General features: G+C 57.1%; 1 protein-coding gene across 3 annotated transcripts; it reads left to right on the top strand.

Moving 5' to 3' along the window:
• The first annotated feature begins 4,317 nt into the window (after positions 1–4,317).
• Positions 4,318–12,471, top strand: ERF (ETS2 repressor factor). Of its 3 annotated transcripts, none has more exons than XM_023742773.1 (4): positions 4,318–4,378; positions 8,842–9,076; positions 9,467–9,582; positions 9,692–12,471. In XM_023742773.1, exons 2-4 carry the CDS (start codon positions 9,045–9,047, stop codon positions 10,963–10,965), a joined length of 1,422 nt encoding a protein of 473 aa, XP_023598541.1. In that variant the 5' UTR covers positions 4,318–4,378; positions 8,842–9,044; the 3' UTR covers positions 10,966–12,471. The 3 variants fall into 3 exon arrangements, with proteins under 3 accessions (XP_023598541.1, XP_004388815.1, XP_012414662.1); XM_004388758.2 differs by having other exon boundaries at positions 4,318–4,504; positions 9,692–11,840; XM_012559208.2 differs by lacking the exon at positions 4,318–4,378 and adding an exon at positions 4,858–4,940.
• Positions 12,472–16,199: the final 3,728 nt, after the last annotated feature.

Raw genomic sequence — 16,199 nt, 5'->3', positions numbered from 1 at the left:
CCAGCTGCTCTGCAGGAGAAAGGTGGTGGCAATGTGCTTCCATAAAGATTCCGAAATCAAACCCACTTGAGGATTATGCTCTTTGAAGAACTGTCTACATGGGATCAAAGTGACAACAGCAACTGGAAAGATTAGACAGGAACCTTAGGGGGTGGTAAGTTTGTATTAATGGGAGGAACAACTCAGAAAAGGAGGGTGAGAGTGGTCGCACAACGTGAAGAACGTCATCAGTGTTACTGAACTGTACATGTAGAAACCGTTGCTGTATGTACTGCTGTGTATATTCTCAACAATAACAACTAAGCAACCCAAACCCACTGCCATCAAGTCCGTTCTGACACAGTGACCCAAAGGCTGTAACTGTTACAGAAGCAGACTGTCACATCTTTCTCCCGTGTTGCAGCTGGTAGATTTGAACCCCCAACCTTCCAGTAAGTAGCCAAGTACTTAACCATTGTGCCACCAGGGTTCCTTCCCTTGGAAACTCTATGGCGCAGTTCTACTCTGTCCTATAGGGTTGCTAGGAGTCGGATGTTTTACACAGAAACGGTGGGGTTCACCATTCCTGGGTGTGGGTCTCGGTGTTCATGAGGCAACTGAACTATCCCAGAGGGACCACATTTCCGTGGTGGAGTCACAATAAGGGTTACACTGGGTATGGACAGGTTTCCACAAACCACAGGAGGTCACGCTGCCCAGGGAACATTCTCATCAGGGACTCACATTGTCTGTGGACGATTCACACTCTCGGGACGCACGCCCACTGTCTGTGGTTGTGTTCATATAACAGTGGGATTGAGCTGCCCGACTGCCAACCGGGCCGGGTGGGATTATGCTATTAATAGGCAGCTGGTGGCACAGTGGTTAAGTGCTACAGCTGCTAACCAAAAGGTTGGCAGTTCGAATCCACCAGCCGCTCCTTGGAAATGCTATGGGCCAGTTCTATTCTGTCCTATAGGGTCGCTATGAGTTGAAATCAACTTGACGCCAATGGGTTCACGCTGTCGGTGCTGTGTGCATTGTTTACAGTTGGTTGGAGTCTGCAGGATGAGGGGTGCTCACATTGTCCATCGTGTATATAGTTCACTCTGCTAATAATTATAACCAGCATGTACTGCGTACTTACTTCACATCCCTGATTTCTCACAATAACCCTATCATGTGGGCTCTGTTAATGTTCCCATTTTATAGATGGGGAAAGCTGAGGCTCAAAGAGGTGAACTCGCTTACCCGTGTTACAGATAGGAAGTAGCAGAGCTGTTACAGACCACTGGGACTGTTACAGACCTATTATCTATGAAACTTCTATCTTGTTTTGGGGAAAATAAGGAGGTGGTAAAGCATAATGACTGTACAAAGGCATTTGACTGTGTGGATCATAACAAATTATGGATAACGTGAAGAATGGGAACTCCAGAACACTTAATTGTGCTCATGTGGAACCTGTACATAGACCAAGAGGCAGTCGTTCAAACAGAACAAGGGGATATGGTGTGGTTTAAAATCAGGAAAGGTGTGCGTTAGGGTTGTATCCTTTCACTATAGTTATTCAGTCTGTATGCTGAGCAAATAATCCAAGAAGCTGGACTATAGGAAGAATGAGGCATCAAGATTGGAGGAAGACTTACTAAGAACCTGCGTTACGCAGATGACACAACCTTGCTTGCTGAAAGCAAAAAGGACTTGAAGCACTTACAAAGGAAGGTCAAAGACTACAGCCTTCAGTATGGAAACATAAACAAAGCAAAAATCCTCACAACTGGACCAATAAGCAACATCATGATAAACGAAGAAAAGATTGAAGTCATCAAGGATTTCATTTTACTTGATTCGCAATCAACGCCCATGGAAGGAGTAGTCAGGAAATCAAACAACATATTGCATTAGGCAAATCTGCTGCAAAAGACCTTTAAAGTGTTAAAAAGCAAAGATGTCACTTTGAGGACTAAAGCGTTCCTGACCCAAGCCATGGTATTTTTAATCGTCTCATATGCAAGCTAAGGCTGGACAATGAATAAGGAATACCGAAGAAGAACTGATAACTTTGAATTATGCTGTTGGTGGAGAATACTTAATATACCATAGACTGCCAGAAAAACGAACAAATCTGTCTTGAAAGAAGGAAAGCTCCTTAGAAGCGAGGATGGCAAGAGTTCGTCTCATGTGTCATGTACTTTGGACATGTCATCAGGACGGACCAGTCCCTGGAGAAGGACATCATGCTTGGTAAAGTAGAGGGTCAGCAAAAAAAGAGGAAGACCCTTGAGGAGCTGGATTGACACAGTGGCTGCAACAATGGGCTGAAGGACAGCAATGATTGTGAGGATGGTGCAGGACTGGATAGTGTTTCGTTCTGTTGTACACAGGGTGGCTATGATATGGAAATGACTCGACAGCACCTAACAACAACAACAAAGCATAAGAGCAAGTCCCTGGGTGGCACAAATGGTTTGCATTTGTCTACAACAACAACACTAACTGAAATGTTGGCAGTTTGAACCACCCAGGGGCACTGTGGAAGAAAGTCCTGGCAATCTGATTCTGTTAAGATTACAGCCGAGAAAACTCTATGGAGCAATTCTACAGTGTAACACATGGAGTTGCCATGAGTCAGAATCAACTCAAGGGCAACAGGTTTGGTTTTGGTTTTTAAAGCATAATGGTTAATAGTGTTGGTTTGGAATTAGATGGATCTGGGTTAGAATCCCGGCTCCAGTACTTCCTAGCTGTATGAGTTTGGCAGACTGATTTACCCTCTCAGAGCCTCATTTTCTGTAAATTGGGATAAAAACAAACAAATCCATTGCCGTCAAGTTGATTCTGACCCATAGCAACCATATAAATGGGGATAAGGATAGTAATTCCCCTCATTGGGATTTGTGAGGATTAAGTAAAATGCCCCCGACAGTGCTTGGCCCAGTGCACCTGGCACTTCATGAATTCTCCGAATTCAGGAGCGGTTATGATCACAATGATGATGATGATGATTGCAGGACCACGCTGCTCCCAGAGGGTTACAATATCCGTGGGGGAGCTGCACTGTCCGTAGGCAAAGTTACATAATTCCCCAGGGGGGTGACGCTTCCCTGGAGGCCTGGGTGTCTCCAAAGAGGAGGCCTGAGACTTGCTGAGGCTCTACTGAGGGCTGGTCTATGTGATGGAGGCTGAGCTTGAAGCCCTAAGAACCCAGGCCTTCCCTCCCTGTGGCCTATCTTTCCCTGCCCATCTTCTGGACTTCAGTACTCTCAGAACACCCCCGCCCCCCAATACTCCCCTTCTTTGGTACTTCAGAGTCTTTTTTGAGGCTCGGGCTGTGAATATTGCTATTTGCTCTCACCCTGCTGCCAGCTCCCAGCCTCCATCTGATCTGTGTGCTCTGATTTCCTGTTTCCCGGAGCATCAGCCTCTATCCATCCCTCCTGGCCACGAGAGAGCGGACTTAACACTTTTCTGTGCTCTGGCCTTCATCCTTAAGCCCTGCCTTCCTCTGTCCTGGCGACCCCCCAGTGCCCCGTGGGAGCACACTTGTTCAGACTTTGGTCGCCCCCTCGCATCCTGGCCCCACCTCCGGAACCCCCTGCCCCAGTGGTGGAGGTGGAGGTACCTCCGGCGCCAGCCGTCTCCCCAGGACAGCTGCAGCTTGGGGATGGGGGGGGCTCCCGAATGCATTCTTTCTGGTCACTTCCTCCCCAGCTGGGACTGGGGCTATCAGGAAAGCCAAGACCCCATCCCCAAATGAGCGGAGGGCACAGCCGCCTCCCCTTTTCCGATGCTGGGAAATGCTTCCCACCCATTCCACCCCACCCCTAGACAGCTGCCCCCACTCAGGCTCAGGGTTGGGGGCCAGAGTGAGGCCAAGCGGGGAAACACAGAGATCTTGATCACCCTCCAAGGCCCTGACCCCGCCTCCCTGCAGAGAAGATTCTGCCTCATTCCAAAATGTCCACGGCCCCTCCCCATAAAAGTTTCTGACCCCACTTAGAAGGTATCCCCCACCTCTTACGAGCCCCCAAAAGAAACTCTGGATCCCGCGTAGGCAGGAGGGGCAGCAGGTCGCGAGCTCCGAGGACTTAAGTTATCTGCAGACTTGGAGCCTCGGAGAAGGGTCATGACCCCCGGGACCCTATCCCACCCCCGTCCCCTCCTTCCTCCCTCCCCCGCCGCGCGGCCCCTTTAAGCCCACAGCCGGCCGGTCCTCAGTGGCTGCTTGCTGGCTAGTGTATGTGTGAGTGCGCGAGGAGGGGGCGGGCGCAGTGTCGCCATGGCGACGCGGCGGTGACGTCGCCGGCCGGGGGGCGTGGGCGTCCCGGCCCCGGAGTGCGATATTAACCCGGGAGGCGGTGGCGGGGAGGGGAGAGGCTCTGAGAGGCGAGGCCGGGTGAGGCGGCGAGGGCGGCCCGACGGGCGCGGGACGGGAGGGGGCAGCGCGGGCGCCGGGAGCTGCGGCCCGGAGTCGGGGCGCCTCGCCCCGGGCCCCCAAGCATGAAGACCCCGGCGGACACAGGTGGGGGCGGGGGCAGCACGTGTGGAGGAGACTTGTTGCCCCGGGAGACCGGGCGGAGAAACTTTGGGGGGGGCTTAAGGCGTCTAGGGGAGCCCGAGTGGTCCTCAGTTCTGGGGGACCCCCAGCACGCCAGACTTGTTGCTTCTTGCGGCGCGAGCGGGGGGTGTTGCCTGGGACCCCCAGTTCCTGGGTGAATGGTGTGGGTGCTGCGGATCCTGGTCCTCTCTCACTTCCCGGACCCCGCAAGCTGGGCTCTCCCTCACTCCCGGGATCACGGGGGTGACGGGGTCCTTCCTTCTCGCCACTGTCACGTTGCACTCTGGGGGCCGGGACGTGTGCTGTGTCGGGGGGGGGCTGTTCACAGGGCCTGCTATCCCCAGTCCCTCGCTGAACGGTCCGGCCCGTGACCTTCACGGCGGCGCGTGCCCCGCACCGGGTTTAGGGGGATATGGAATTCCTCTAGGAGGAGGGCGTGAGTGGGGGGCGCGGGACTCGGGGTCCGGGTTGCGCCGCCCCTCCCCCGCCCGTCTCCGCCGGCTCCGCGCTCCCCCGCCCGCGCGGAGTCGCAAAGTTCCAAAGCTCAGCCCGAACGTTCGAAAAAGGAACTTTTTGTTTCCGACCTTAGAACGCGCGGCTTTAAGGTGGTTCTGGGAGAGAGCTGGGTATCCTCCTCCCTCGCCGCCGGGGGCCCGAGGTTGAGGAGGGTGGGGGGAGACGCGGAGGCTCCCCCCCTCGCCCCCCTCCCGTATCCATCGCTTCTCCTTCGGCGGCCCGTCTTTTCTCTCCGCCCCTCTCTTCCCCGCCAACTTGCTCCTCCTTAAGGGGGCCAAGGTTCCCCTCCCCCCTCAGTCGACGGGCGGGGGGCAGCGGGATTAACCCCCCTCCCACTCGGACTTTCCTCCTTCCCCTCCCCCGCCGCCTCTAGGCTCGCGCGAGCTGGACTTTGCGCTGGAGCCCGCGGGGGGGAGGGGTCCCAGCCGCCCCCTGCCCGTCTACCCCGTCGGAATCCGGCCTGGGGCGGGGACGGGGGAGGGGGAATGGGTCGGGCGCCGCTGTTCAAACTTGTTTCCTTCCCCCGGCGGCGGCCGCGACTAGGGCTCCTGTGTGCGGGTGTGTGCCCCGACCGGCCCTCGCACCCCCCCCGCTCGGCGGGTGGGGGCGGCTCTTAAAGGGCTCCAGGCCCGGCTCCGGCGCCTGGGGATTGGGACGGGAGGAGGGGGGCTGGGGGTGGGGCAGGGGTGCGGAGTTCAGTAGGGTCAGTCACTTGCGTCCCACTTATTCCCCGGCTCCCACAAGCTCCCGGGCCGCTGGGCCCTGGGGGCAGCAGGAGCCTCCCCTCGCCCGAGGAAGGGGCCGAGGCGCTCAGACAACCCCGCCTCGTTTTTCCCTCCCCGCTACGGGCCTTCGCCTGGTGGGACCGGCTGGGCCACTCCCCCAACCCTGTCTAGGGGCCGAGCCGTGTGTGGGCTCCCAGGCTGGGGGAGAGGGCGGGGGTCTGGAGTGATCCCCGGATCGGTTTGTCGGTTTGTCTGCTTCCTGGCCGGCCGCTGTGCACCCCTGCATCCGAGCTTCCATCCCGGCCCCTCTCTCCACTGCCGCGGCTGTTTCCCACTTCCTGTTTTCTTCCCGGCTCTGGCGCCATCGAGGCCTGCCTGGAGTGGGGGAGGTGGTAGGGCCCCCCAGGAGGCTGGCGTGTTCTTCCTCTACCACCACTCCTCCCTTCCGACCCCCCATGGTCCCTTAAAAAAGTTTAGGCAGTCACGTGAAGTTGAGGGTGCCCAGAAGTTCTGCCCCCCCAAGTTTCCATAGTCTGGGAGAATCGCTACCCAGCCTCTGTGGGACCCAGGTGTGCCTTTTGGGACCCTGCCATCCAGGCCTTTCCTGTCTGTCTGCTGCCATCTGCACAGCCTGTCTCCCAGTTTCCTGGATCCTTCTCTGTCGGCTGCTCTCCCCTGCCTCACTGTACCCCGATGCCCCAGAGGTCCTGCACCCCCAAGCTTTCTTGGTGCACGCCCGGGTGTTTTCCTGCATTAGCACGTGGAGCCATACACAACACACTCACACATGCTCCCCTTGCCCGTGCCTGGCTCCTGGCTCCAAGGACTAGGGAACAGAGCCCCATTGAGACACCCTGACGTCACCCCCTCCCCTTCATTCTCTCTACCAAACCCGGGAACAGGCCCTCGTGTATGCTGTGTCCGATGAGGAAAGCCGGTGTTGGGGTGGGTCTGGGAGTGGGGAGGGTCCCTGCCAGGAGTGGGAGCCAGGGTGCCGGCCTTGTGGGGTTGCTCAGGGAGGAGAGTTCACAAGGGGGCCTGGGACAGCTCCCGGAATGCGGCTTGAGGCCTTTCCAGAGGCCCCCCCCCACCTCCTTTCCGAGTTCCCTTTGTGTTGCATGTAGTCTCTCTCACTCCCTCTCTTCTGCAAAGTTTATTTTTAGCCTCCTGCTCCCCCGCTCCCAGGACTGTCGCTGCACACACGTTGCTTGGTTACCGGGACACGGAGGCTGGGGCGGGTGGGATGGGAAGGGTGGCTTTAATTTTGGGGGGAGGGTGGAAGTCAGTACACCCCCTCACCCCAAGACTGATGTCTCAGGGGCTTCAGCCTCCCTCCTGGGTCTGGAAGCCCAGCTGGGGCTGAGGTGGGAGTAGCATGGAGCTTGGGGCCCTGAGGGGGACCAGGAGCTTTTGGGAGGGGGCTGGAAGGTACATGGAGCTGGTGGTTTGGTCATGTGTTTTTGAAGGTCTCTGGGCCAAGGGAGACCTAGGGCCTAGGTTTCTTAACAGGGTGAGGATTTGGGGTGAACACTTCGATTCCCAAGGTGGGGGGATGCTGGCGCCCCTGGAAGGGGTTGTCAGGAACTGTTAACTTCTGAATGGAGCAGGGGCTGCTAATGCAGAAACCTGGGTCTTTGACCAGCTGCAGTCATATCCGTGGAGCCCTGAGGGGTTGGTTTGGGGCTGGGACTTCTGGACGGAGCAGGAACTAGTCTACCCAGGGCCAGGGTCAGGGCCTGCTTCCCTGAGGTGGTTAGAGTAAGGTATGGATTTGGAGGGGGTAGTCCCTGTGGGAAGAGGAACCGCTCTTCCAGTGTTCCCAAAGGAAAGGGTTGGTCCTCTGTTAGATTCCAGACTGGGGTGGAGTCTTTGGAGGAGGCTCACTGTTGCCTGGAGGCCTGGCTGGTACCTGCTTGAACTGAGGCCAAGGGTGGGTGTCTGACCTGTGCAGCCTCATTGGGACTGGGGACCCCAGCTTATCTTTATCTGTCCACCTTGGTCTTTTTTTCTCTAGTGGCACGCCAGGGCCCCTGCCCTGCTTCCCTCCCTCTCTCTCTCCCTTCCTCCCCTTCCCTCCTCCCACCCCTCCATTACCGGCTGCCTAGTGCTGAATTATTGATGGTCCCTGATTACCCCGGGGTTTGGGAAATGACAACAACCGCAGCCCCCCCATCCCGGGCTGCCCACCCTCTCCAGGGACCAGGCAGCCCACCACCAACCTCTAGCCAAGGTTAATGCTGAGGGCGGGCAGGCAGGTGGGCAGGGGAGAAGCTGAGGATGAGCAGGCAGAAGGGGGAAGAGGGCTCCATCGGGTGCCTGTTCAATGTCAAGGCCTTTGCAGGGGGGTGGGTGGTGGCTGCAGGCAGGCTGGGCCCGGATGCCTGGGTCTGGGGAGAGCAGTGTAGCACGGAGGGTCCAGGGCTTGGGGGGGCCGCTCTCAGACAGTCTGGGTTTCACTCTCCAGGGAAGACAGAAGCCTCTGTGTGTGTAAGCGCTGACCTCATCGTCAACCAGCCACCCCACCCCTCCTGGTCCTTTTAAGAAAAAAAAAATTTCTCTCTGGTCTTGGGGTGGGAGTTGGGAGTAGGGGCTCCTGTCAGGTCTTGGAGGGATAGTTATGTTCCTAGGAGGGGACCAGAAGTCCTGGGAGGGGGCAACTGGCCCTGAATGGGAGTGGGATGGGTTCTGGGGGGGCCCGCACCCCAACCCGCCTGGCCACGTGTGTCTGTCGGCCGCCCCTTCCTGCCCCTCCCCCACTGGCAGCCCTGCCCTCCAGCCTGGCTTGGTGCCTGGCCCCCTGGCACTGGCCCCAGGACCCGCCGCCGACGGTTTCCTGTTTCTCCCGGTGTCGCCGGAGCAGGCTCCAGCTTCCCCTCCCCCCAGCTCCCGTCTAGCCCCCCTCACACACAGACACACACTGTCTTTCTCTAACCCAGGTCCTGACTTGGTCACAGGGAGATGGATTTCCCCAGGTCAGGGTAGGAGGTGGACACTGGGGTGGGACCCAGAGTCTGGACTTGGCATCCTGACCTGGGGCCACCCCCCTGCCTCCATCCCCAGGGTTTGCCTTCCCGGACTGGGCCTACAAGCCGGAGTCATCCCCTGGCTCGCGGCAGATCCAGTTGTGGCACTTTATCCTGGAGCTGCTGCGGAAAGAGGAGTACCAGGGCGTCATCGCCTGGCAGGGGGACTACGGGGAGTTCGTCATCAAGGACCCCGACGAGGTGGCTCGGCTCTGGGGTGTCCGCAAGTGCAAGCCCCAGATGAATTATGACAAGCTGAGCCGGGCCCTGCGGTGAGGAGGGCCAGAGGGCCCTGGGCAGAAGTGGACAGTCCCCACCTGTCGGAATGTTGGGGAGCCCCTGACTCATGGGAACAGGCTTTGGGTTTGACTCCTGGTACTGCCAAATTCTAGCTGTGGGACCTTGGGCAAGCCCAAAGCCTTCTCTGAGCCCATTTGTAATACAGGGGTGTCCTGAGGATGGAAACCGTGGGTGCAGCCTCTTGCCTGGCCCAGACCTGAGGGAAGAGATGGTCCCCACCCTCGGGAACTTGATTTCTCTCATGTGGCCTAGGGGTCATGGTAACCCTTTGTGAGTGGCACTTAAGCACATGCCAAAGTGTGGCATCCTGAGCTGGGTCCTGTGCCACTGCCCATGCCAACTGTATGTTTTTACACCCACAGCTATTATTATAACAAACGCATTCTGCACAAGACCAAGGGGAAACGGTTCACCTACAAGTTCAATTTCAACAAACTGGTGCTGGTTAATTACCCTTTCATCGATGTGGGCTTGGCTGGTGAGTTCAGGGGCTGCTGGTGGGCATGGCCTTGGAGGGAGGAGAGGGTTTATCTGTCTGTCCAGGCTAGGCCAGGGGCCTTGACACCGAGTCTTCCCTCTCTTGCCAGGGGGTGCTGTGCCCCAGAGTGCCCCACCAGTGCCGTCGGGTGGCAGCCACTTCCGCTTCCCTCCCTCAACGCCTTCCGAGGTGCTGTCCCCCACTGAGGACCCCCGGTCACCACCGGCCTGCTCTTCATCTTCATCCTCCCTCTTCTCGGCTGTGGTAGCCCGCCGCCTGGGCCGTGGCTCGGTCAGTGACTGTAGTGACGGCACATCAGAGCTAGAGGAGCCACTGGGAGAGGACCCCCGGGCCCGACCGCCTGGCCCTCCGGAGCTGGGTGCCTTCCGCGGCCCCCCACTAGCCCGCCTGCCCCATGACCCCAGTGTCTTCCGTGTCTACCCCCGGCCCCGGGGTGGTCCTGAGCCCCTCAGCCCCTTCCCTGTGTCACCCCTGGCCGGTCCTGGCTCCCTGCTGCCCCCTCAGCTCTCACCGGTACTGCCCATGACGCCCACCCACTTGGCCTACACACCCTCACCCACCCTGAGCCCTATGTATCCTGGTGGCGGCGGGGGCCCCAGCGGCTCAGGGGGAGGCTCCCACTTCTCCTTCAGCCCTGAGGACATGAAACGGTACCTGCAGGCCCACACCCAAAGTGTCTACAACTACCACCTCAGTCCCCGCGCCTTCCTGCACTACCCTGGGCTGGTGGTACCCCAGCCCCAGCGCCCTGACAAGTGCCCGCTGCCGCCCCTGGCACCCGAGACCCCACCGGTCCCCTCCTCGGCTTCGTCCACCTCTTCTTCCTCTTCCTCCCCGTTCAAGTTTAAGCTCCAGCCGCCCCCACTAGGACGCCGGCAGCGGGCAGCTGGGGAGAAGGCTCCGGCCGGCGCTGACAAGAGCAGTGGCGGCTCAGGCCGGCTGGGTGAGGGGGCGGGGGCATTGGCCCCACCACCGCCACCGCCACAGATCAAGGTGGAACCCATCTCAGAAGGCGAGTCGGAGGAGGTGGAGGTGACTGACATCAGTGACGAGGATGAGGAAGATGGGGAGGTGTTCAAGACACCCCGCGTCCCGCCTGCGCCCCCCAAGCCTGAGCCTGGCGAGGCGCCTGGGGCAGCCCAGTGCATGCCCCTCAAGCTGCGCTTTAAGCGGCGCTGGAGTGAAGACTGTCGCCTGGAGGGGGGTGGGGGCACCGCTGGTGGCCTGGAGGATGAGGGAGAGGACAAGAAGGTGCGTGGGGAGGGGCCCGGGGAGGCTGGGGGGCCCCTCACCCCAAGACTGGTGAGCTCCGACCTCCAGCATGCCACTGCCCAGCTCTCTCTGGAGCACCGTGATTCCTGAGGGCTGTGGGCCGGGGACTGTGTCCCCCCCATGCTTCTTTTGCTGCCTTAACCCCTGCCCCCCAATGCCCTGGAGGTGAGGGCAGCTCTAGTCTCTTCCCGCCTCCTTTCTCTCCCCTCCCCACATTTTGTATAAAACTTCCATTTTTTTTTTTTTTTAATGGTGGGGGTGGGTGGGTGCCCAGGGCTGTCTCCTGTCTCTGTGGGTTTGTAAGCTCTGGGCAAAGTGGTGGGAGGGAGGGAGGGAGAGGTTGGGGAGGTAAGGGGGCCACCTCCATTCCGGGGAATTTTTGTTTGAACCGGGGCTTTGGCCTCAACACCCAGGAACTTTTTTATTACAATCACTTAGGAAGTAAAGCCGTGTCTCCCTGTCCTCTGCCTCTCAAGCTTGTCCACTTTGCCCCCCAGCTGGTCCCGGCCCCAGTCCTGCCTTCCCTGCCCCTCCAGGGGCCATGAGTGCCTGGGTTTCTCATACCCCACAAGGTCGCAGCAGGGGAGGGAGGAACAATTTTATGATGAACCAAAAATTCCATGGGGGGGTGGTGGGAGGTGGACGAGGGTGTGGGGTACCACCCATGGGCCACAAATCTCTACAAGTGCCTGCTAGCCCTCTCCCACTCCCCACCCCAGCACCAGTCCAACCCCTTCACCCCCAGCTGCTCCTAGGACTGGCCCATGGGCAGGCGGGTTGGGGGTGGGTGGGAAGGGGGTGCCCTGAAACCAAACTGGAAACCCCCTCTGCCTCCCAGCTGGGGCCCTTGGGGTGGGGTGGGGGGCTGTGGTCAAGCCTTATTCTGTATTGGGGATGGAGTGGGGGTGGGGGGTAGGGCGGGGCTGCCGGAGAATGTATTCAAAACAATAAAACTTGGGACCTTTTTGATGTGGTGATCTGTCCTGGGTGCTGGGAGTAGGCACCACGGGCCGTAGCTTTGGTTTGCTTCTCAAAGACAGGCCTGGACTTCCCCACACATGCAGTGGATCTGTGGCCTGGTCTGAATGGGTCAAATCCAGGCCTGGAAAGTGACCTCCTGACCTCAGAAATCATTCAAGTCTCAGCAAACTGACCCTGTATCTGACTGCTGCTTTATTCCATGGGGACCTGCTGGTCCTGGAAAGTGCTTTAGACTCATTGCCGCCACCCTGTTGCTCTTGCTCTTCTGGTCACCTGAAATGGCCTTCCTCTCTGACTCTGAGTTTCCATACTCCCAGGTTCCTAGTGAGGGCCAGGGAGTGCTTTTGCACCGCCTCTAGCATCCTGCCCACATCTCTCTCCTTAGGGCACTTCTAAGCAAATCAGAATCCCTGGGAGACAAGTCCTGAAGTGCCTTGAAATGTAGACCTTACAAAGTACCTTAGTGATCTTTAGGTGAAACCGTGGGGAAATGCCCCCAACCAGCAAGTTGAGAAGGGACTGGGGACTGGTTCAATAACCACAGTTAACCATTCATTGACCTACTTTATGTCCAGCACCTAGCTAGGAGCTGCCGTGTTTTGTCTCCTTCAACACCCAACAAGGGAGGGGCATCCAGCTCAGTTAAATGACTTGCCCAAGGCCAAGTGGCTGTAGGAAGCAGAGCCAGGACTTCAAAATGAGATAGGTCTCCAAAGCCAGTGTTCTTTCAACAACTCGTTTCAGTTTTCCTCCTTGAAGCTAAGATAGTTGGCTCAAGATCAGGGACTCAGGATCACTGGATAAAGCTAGAAGCCAAGATTGGAGACCCCTGTAGGATCAGGGATGAAATAATCAGAAATCCAGACCAGAAGTTCCCTTAGAGACAAGCCCATCCCCTTCAGTGCAAGTGAGGTCCCTGAGGTTCAGAGATGGGAAGGGGTTTCTCCAAGGCCACATAATTCAGGGCTTAGGGTCTGATGGACTGGCTTCACTGTGAAACCGCACCCTGTGCAAGCCTGAGAGGGATGGAACATTGGGCAACTGCTACCCACTCCGTTAAACCTCATCTCCTGCCAGCCCAGGGTGGGTGGTCCCAGATAATGGTTGGTAGTGAAGAGGATCCAGGGATGGGGTACTGGCAGGAAACCCAGACTCGACTTATGGCGGCTTGTGGGCAACTGCTCCCTCTCCTGGGTGATGTAAGTCACTCCCTGGGGTGGGGGCCACTGGGAGCGGCTTCTCTAGGTTATTTCTGGAAGTTGGGCTGAGGCACGTCTCCTAGCAACAGAGATGCAGCTGAGAAGTTACTGGTGGTGGGTGATGGAGAAAGGGGGATGTCACTGGGGGAAGGGGAGTAGGACCCTTAGCCCCTGAAGAGTGCCTTCCAAACACTGCTAACCAATTCTAAAATGGATTAAAAAGTTTTCAGCTCCAGAACTGCTTCTTCCAGATTAGACTACGGTCCTACCAGCCTTCTTGTCCCTGATTCTAGATGAAGGGATGTCAGCTGGCATCTGGCCTTGACAACTCCAAGCGGCTCCTCCAATCTTTAATGACCCACCTAAATCCATTCACAGGCCTGAAATGCTAAATTCCTGCAAGACACCCTTGGTTCGCTCCATGTCCTCTGAAGTCTTTGGCTCCAAGTATTAAGTACTTTATAGATCTTTCATGATCCTTCACATATTCATTTACCCCATCAGAGACCTTCTTCATACCTATAGCCCCCAGCACCCCCAAAGACCCCTAAAGCACCTTCCTGATGCTTCTCAACCATCCTTCAACCCTTCAGGTTCCTCAGAGATCCCTCAGTCACCAGTAGTTTCTCAGTCTGCCTAAGACCTTTTACAGTCCTCTCAGACTTCTCTACTTGTCCCCAATAATTGTTCTCAGGTGCCTATAGCCCATCAAAGACTCCTTCATCTCTCCAGGGACTCCCCTCAAACCCTCCTGACACCCTTAGGCCCCTCAAAAACACAACGCATCCTAGCACCTATCTACGAACGTTCTCAGCCCCTAGAAACATCCTGACAGATTCCCTCAGACCATCACCCTCAGACTCCCAGGAGCCCCAATACCATCGGCGGCGGTTGCCCACGAGGAGCCCAATGCGTATGTTCTGGCCGTTAAGTAACCGCCGCTACCCTGCCCCGCTCTGCCCGCCTTGCTGGCCTTCTCTGTCCAGTCCAGTGTGTTCTCCAGGCCTTGGGGCTTGGTTCAGATTTTTACTTTTCGATCCCAAGCTGCCGTCAGAGGGCAGCAGGGGCCGCTTGGCTAAGAAACTACAACTCCCAGAAACACACGCTCCTAGCTGTGCGGGATGCAGCCTCCTGCGTTGAGAAAGAAACGGAACGTGTCCGTGTTTTGCTTTCTGGATAATGTAGTCCGAAAAGGTTTTAGCACTAAGGGCAATCTCGCCCTAGGGCTCTGTGTCCGCTGGGAATTACGGTTAGGAACACACCGAGTGGACGGGATTTTCTTTAGGCTTCAGAAAAAAGCAGAACAGTTAGTATGATGAACTCAGGCTTGGATTAGAGTGAAGCAGAGACTACATTTCCCACCATTCCAAGAGGTGGGAGGAGCCAAGGGCGCTTTCAGTCTAGTTTACGCACACAGACACACAGACACAGACACACAGACACACAGACACACAGACACACACACACACACAGGAACTCTATTTTCCAGCGTACTTTGAGGCTACTCTCCTTCCCATTAATCGATAAATGGGGCCACTCAATGGACACAAACCCTAGGCTACTCCTTGCAGCCGGCGTCACTGTTTCGGGCACTGGGAACACCAAACAAAACGCACTGCCGTCGAATCAATTCTGACTCATACCTACCCTATAGGACAGAGTAGAACTGCCCCATAGGGTTTCCAAGGCTGTAAATCTTTACGGAAACAGACTGCCACATCTTTCTGCCGCAGAGTAGCTGATGCGTTCCCAACCACTGACCTTTGGGTAGAAGGGGAAGGCTTAATCACTGCACCACCAGAGCTCCTTTGGGCCCTCCGGCATCCTGTAACTTAGGAAGCGGGAGGACGCAAAGAACTGAGTGGGGGTTAAAGACAAATTTTATTTTCATCTCTTTTAACGCTCGGCTCAGCCTCCTGGTGCGACTTATGTTAGAAACAGCTAGACTATATCCGGAGACTACGTTCTAAGAGACTGTTTCCCAAGTCCTTTGGAAGAGGGACGTTTTTCTTTTTCTCCTTGGTATAAGGACACCTGGAACTTAAGTGCTCGGACTCAGTTTTCCAACATCCCCCGATCGACTTTGGCACTTTCTTGGGTCCTGGGGGATAGAAAAGGAGGCATTGAAACACATTTCAGTATCTCAAGGGGACTGCCATCTGTTACCTTTCGCGCACGCTCTTACCGTAGTACTCATTGGACTCCATTTCCCGGCAAGCCTCTGCGGTCTCGTCTCACACAGAGGTCAGCATCCGGCCGGGACTATTCCCCAGCATGCTTCGAGCTCTTAGTGACAACCTTCCTCTCCTCCTCCCCACTCCTCCCGTCAATGGGAAGGCTACCTCGAACTTCAATTCCCAGAAGCCACCACTCCTCCTGTAGCAACTGCGCTGAAGCCTTGGTGTCGACTACATTTCCCGACAGGAAGTGCGGCCTAGCGTACGTAGGAGGGGGAGGTCGTTCCTACTCCATTTCGTAGCCTATCTCCGGAACTGCAGTATCCACTGAAGGGCTGAGGAACCACACAGGACTCCATTTCCCGGCGTGCTTTGGGAACTGCTTTACATCCGCAATGCGGTGAGGGCGTGGCGACGACTCCATTTCCCAGTTTGCCCCTGGTTCCATATCTGCGAGTCCACCGGCGCCGACTCAATTTCCCAGTGTGCACCTGGCGCCGGTATACACTGTTAATAGCAAGCGCGCTGCTGGATTCCATTTCCCGGCATGCATCAGGTTTACTAATTACACCTCTCACTGACGGAATGCCTGCGACTACGTTATTGAGGCACTTCTCGGGGCTCGCCTTTGCCGCAGTGTAATTACTGTGGGGGCTCTGATTCTAGTTCCCAAAATGCTTCAGGTTCCGCCGGCTGCAGTTCACGGATGGATTTCCCAGGACTTTATTTCCCAGCGTGCAGTGCGACCGGTCGTCCCTCCCGTCTGCTCTGAGGCCTTTGTGAACTCCATTTCCCGGCGTACCACGCGGCTCTCTATACGGGCCGAGGGCGGTGACAGCAACGCGCAAGGCAGGCGGACTGCATCTCCCGACGTGCCCCGCGGCGGGCGCTGGGCCGGAGCCCGAGCGGCGCGGCCTGGAGGAGGCCGGAGCCCTGAGGAGGCGGCGGCAGCAGCAGCGGCGGGGGC

Source organism: Trichechus manatus, unplaced genomic scaffold, assembly GCF_000243295.1.
Source record: "Trichechus manatus latirostris isolate Lorelei unplaced genomic scaffold, TriManLat1.0 scaffold00216, whole genome shotgun sequence".
NCBI lineage: Eukaryota > Metazoa > Chordata > Mammalia > Sirenia > Trichechidae > Trichechus > Trichechus manatus.
Note: the sequence above shows the minus strand (reverse complement) of the source record. Positions and strands in the feature narration are given on the sequence as shown.

Bases quoted from the DNA above. Each gene is read 5' to 3' on its own strand.
- ERF (XM_004388758.2), top strand. From the start codon at position 4,483: ATGAAGACCCCGGCGGACACAG. The intron at 4,505-8,841 runs GTGGGGGCGGGG...CTCCATCCCCAG, and splicing joins GAAGACCCCGGCGGACACAG to GGTTTGCCTTCCCGGACTGG. The intron at 9,077-9,466 runs GTGAGGAGGGCC...TTACACCCACAG, and splicing joins AAGCTGAGCCGGGCCCTGCG to CTATTATTATAACAAACGCA.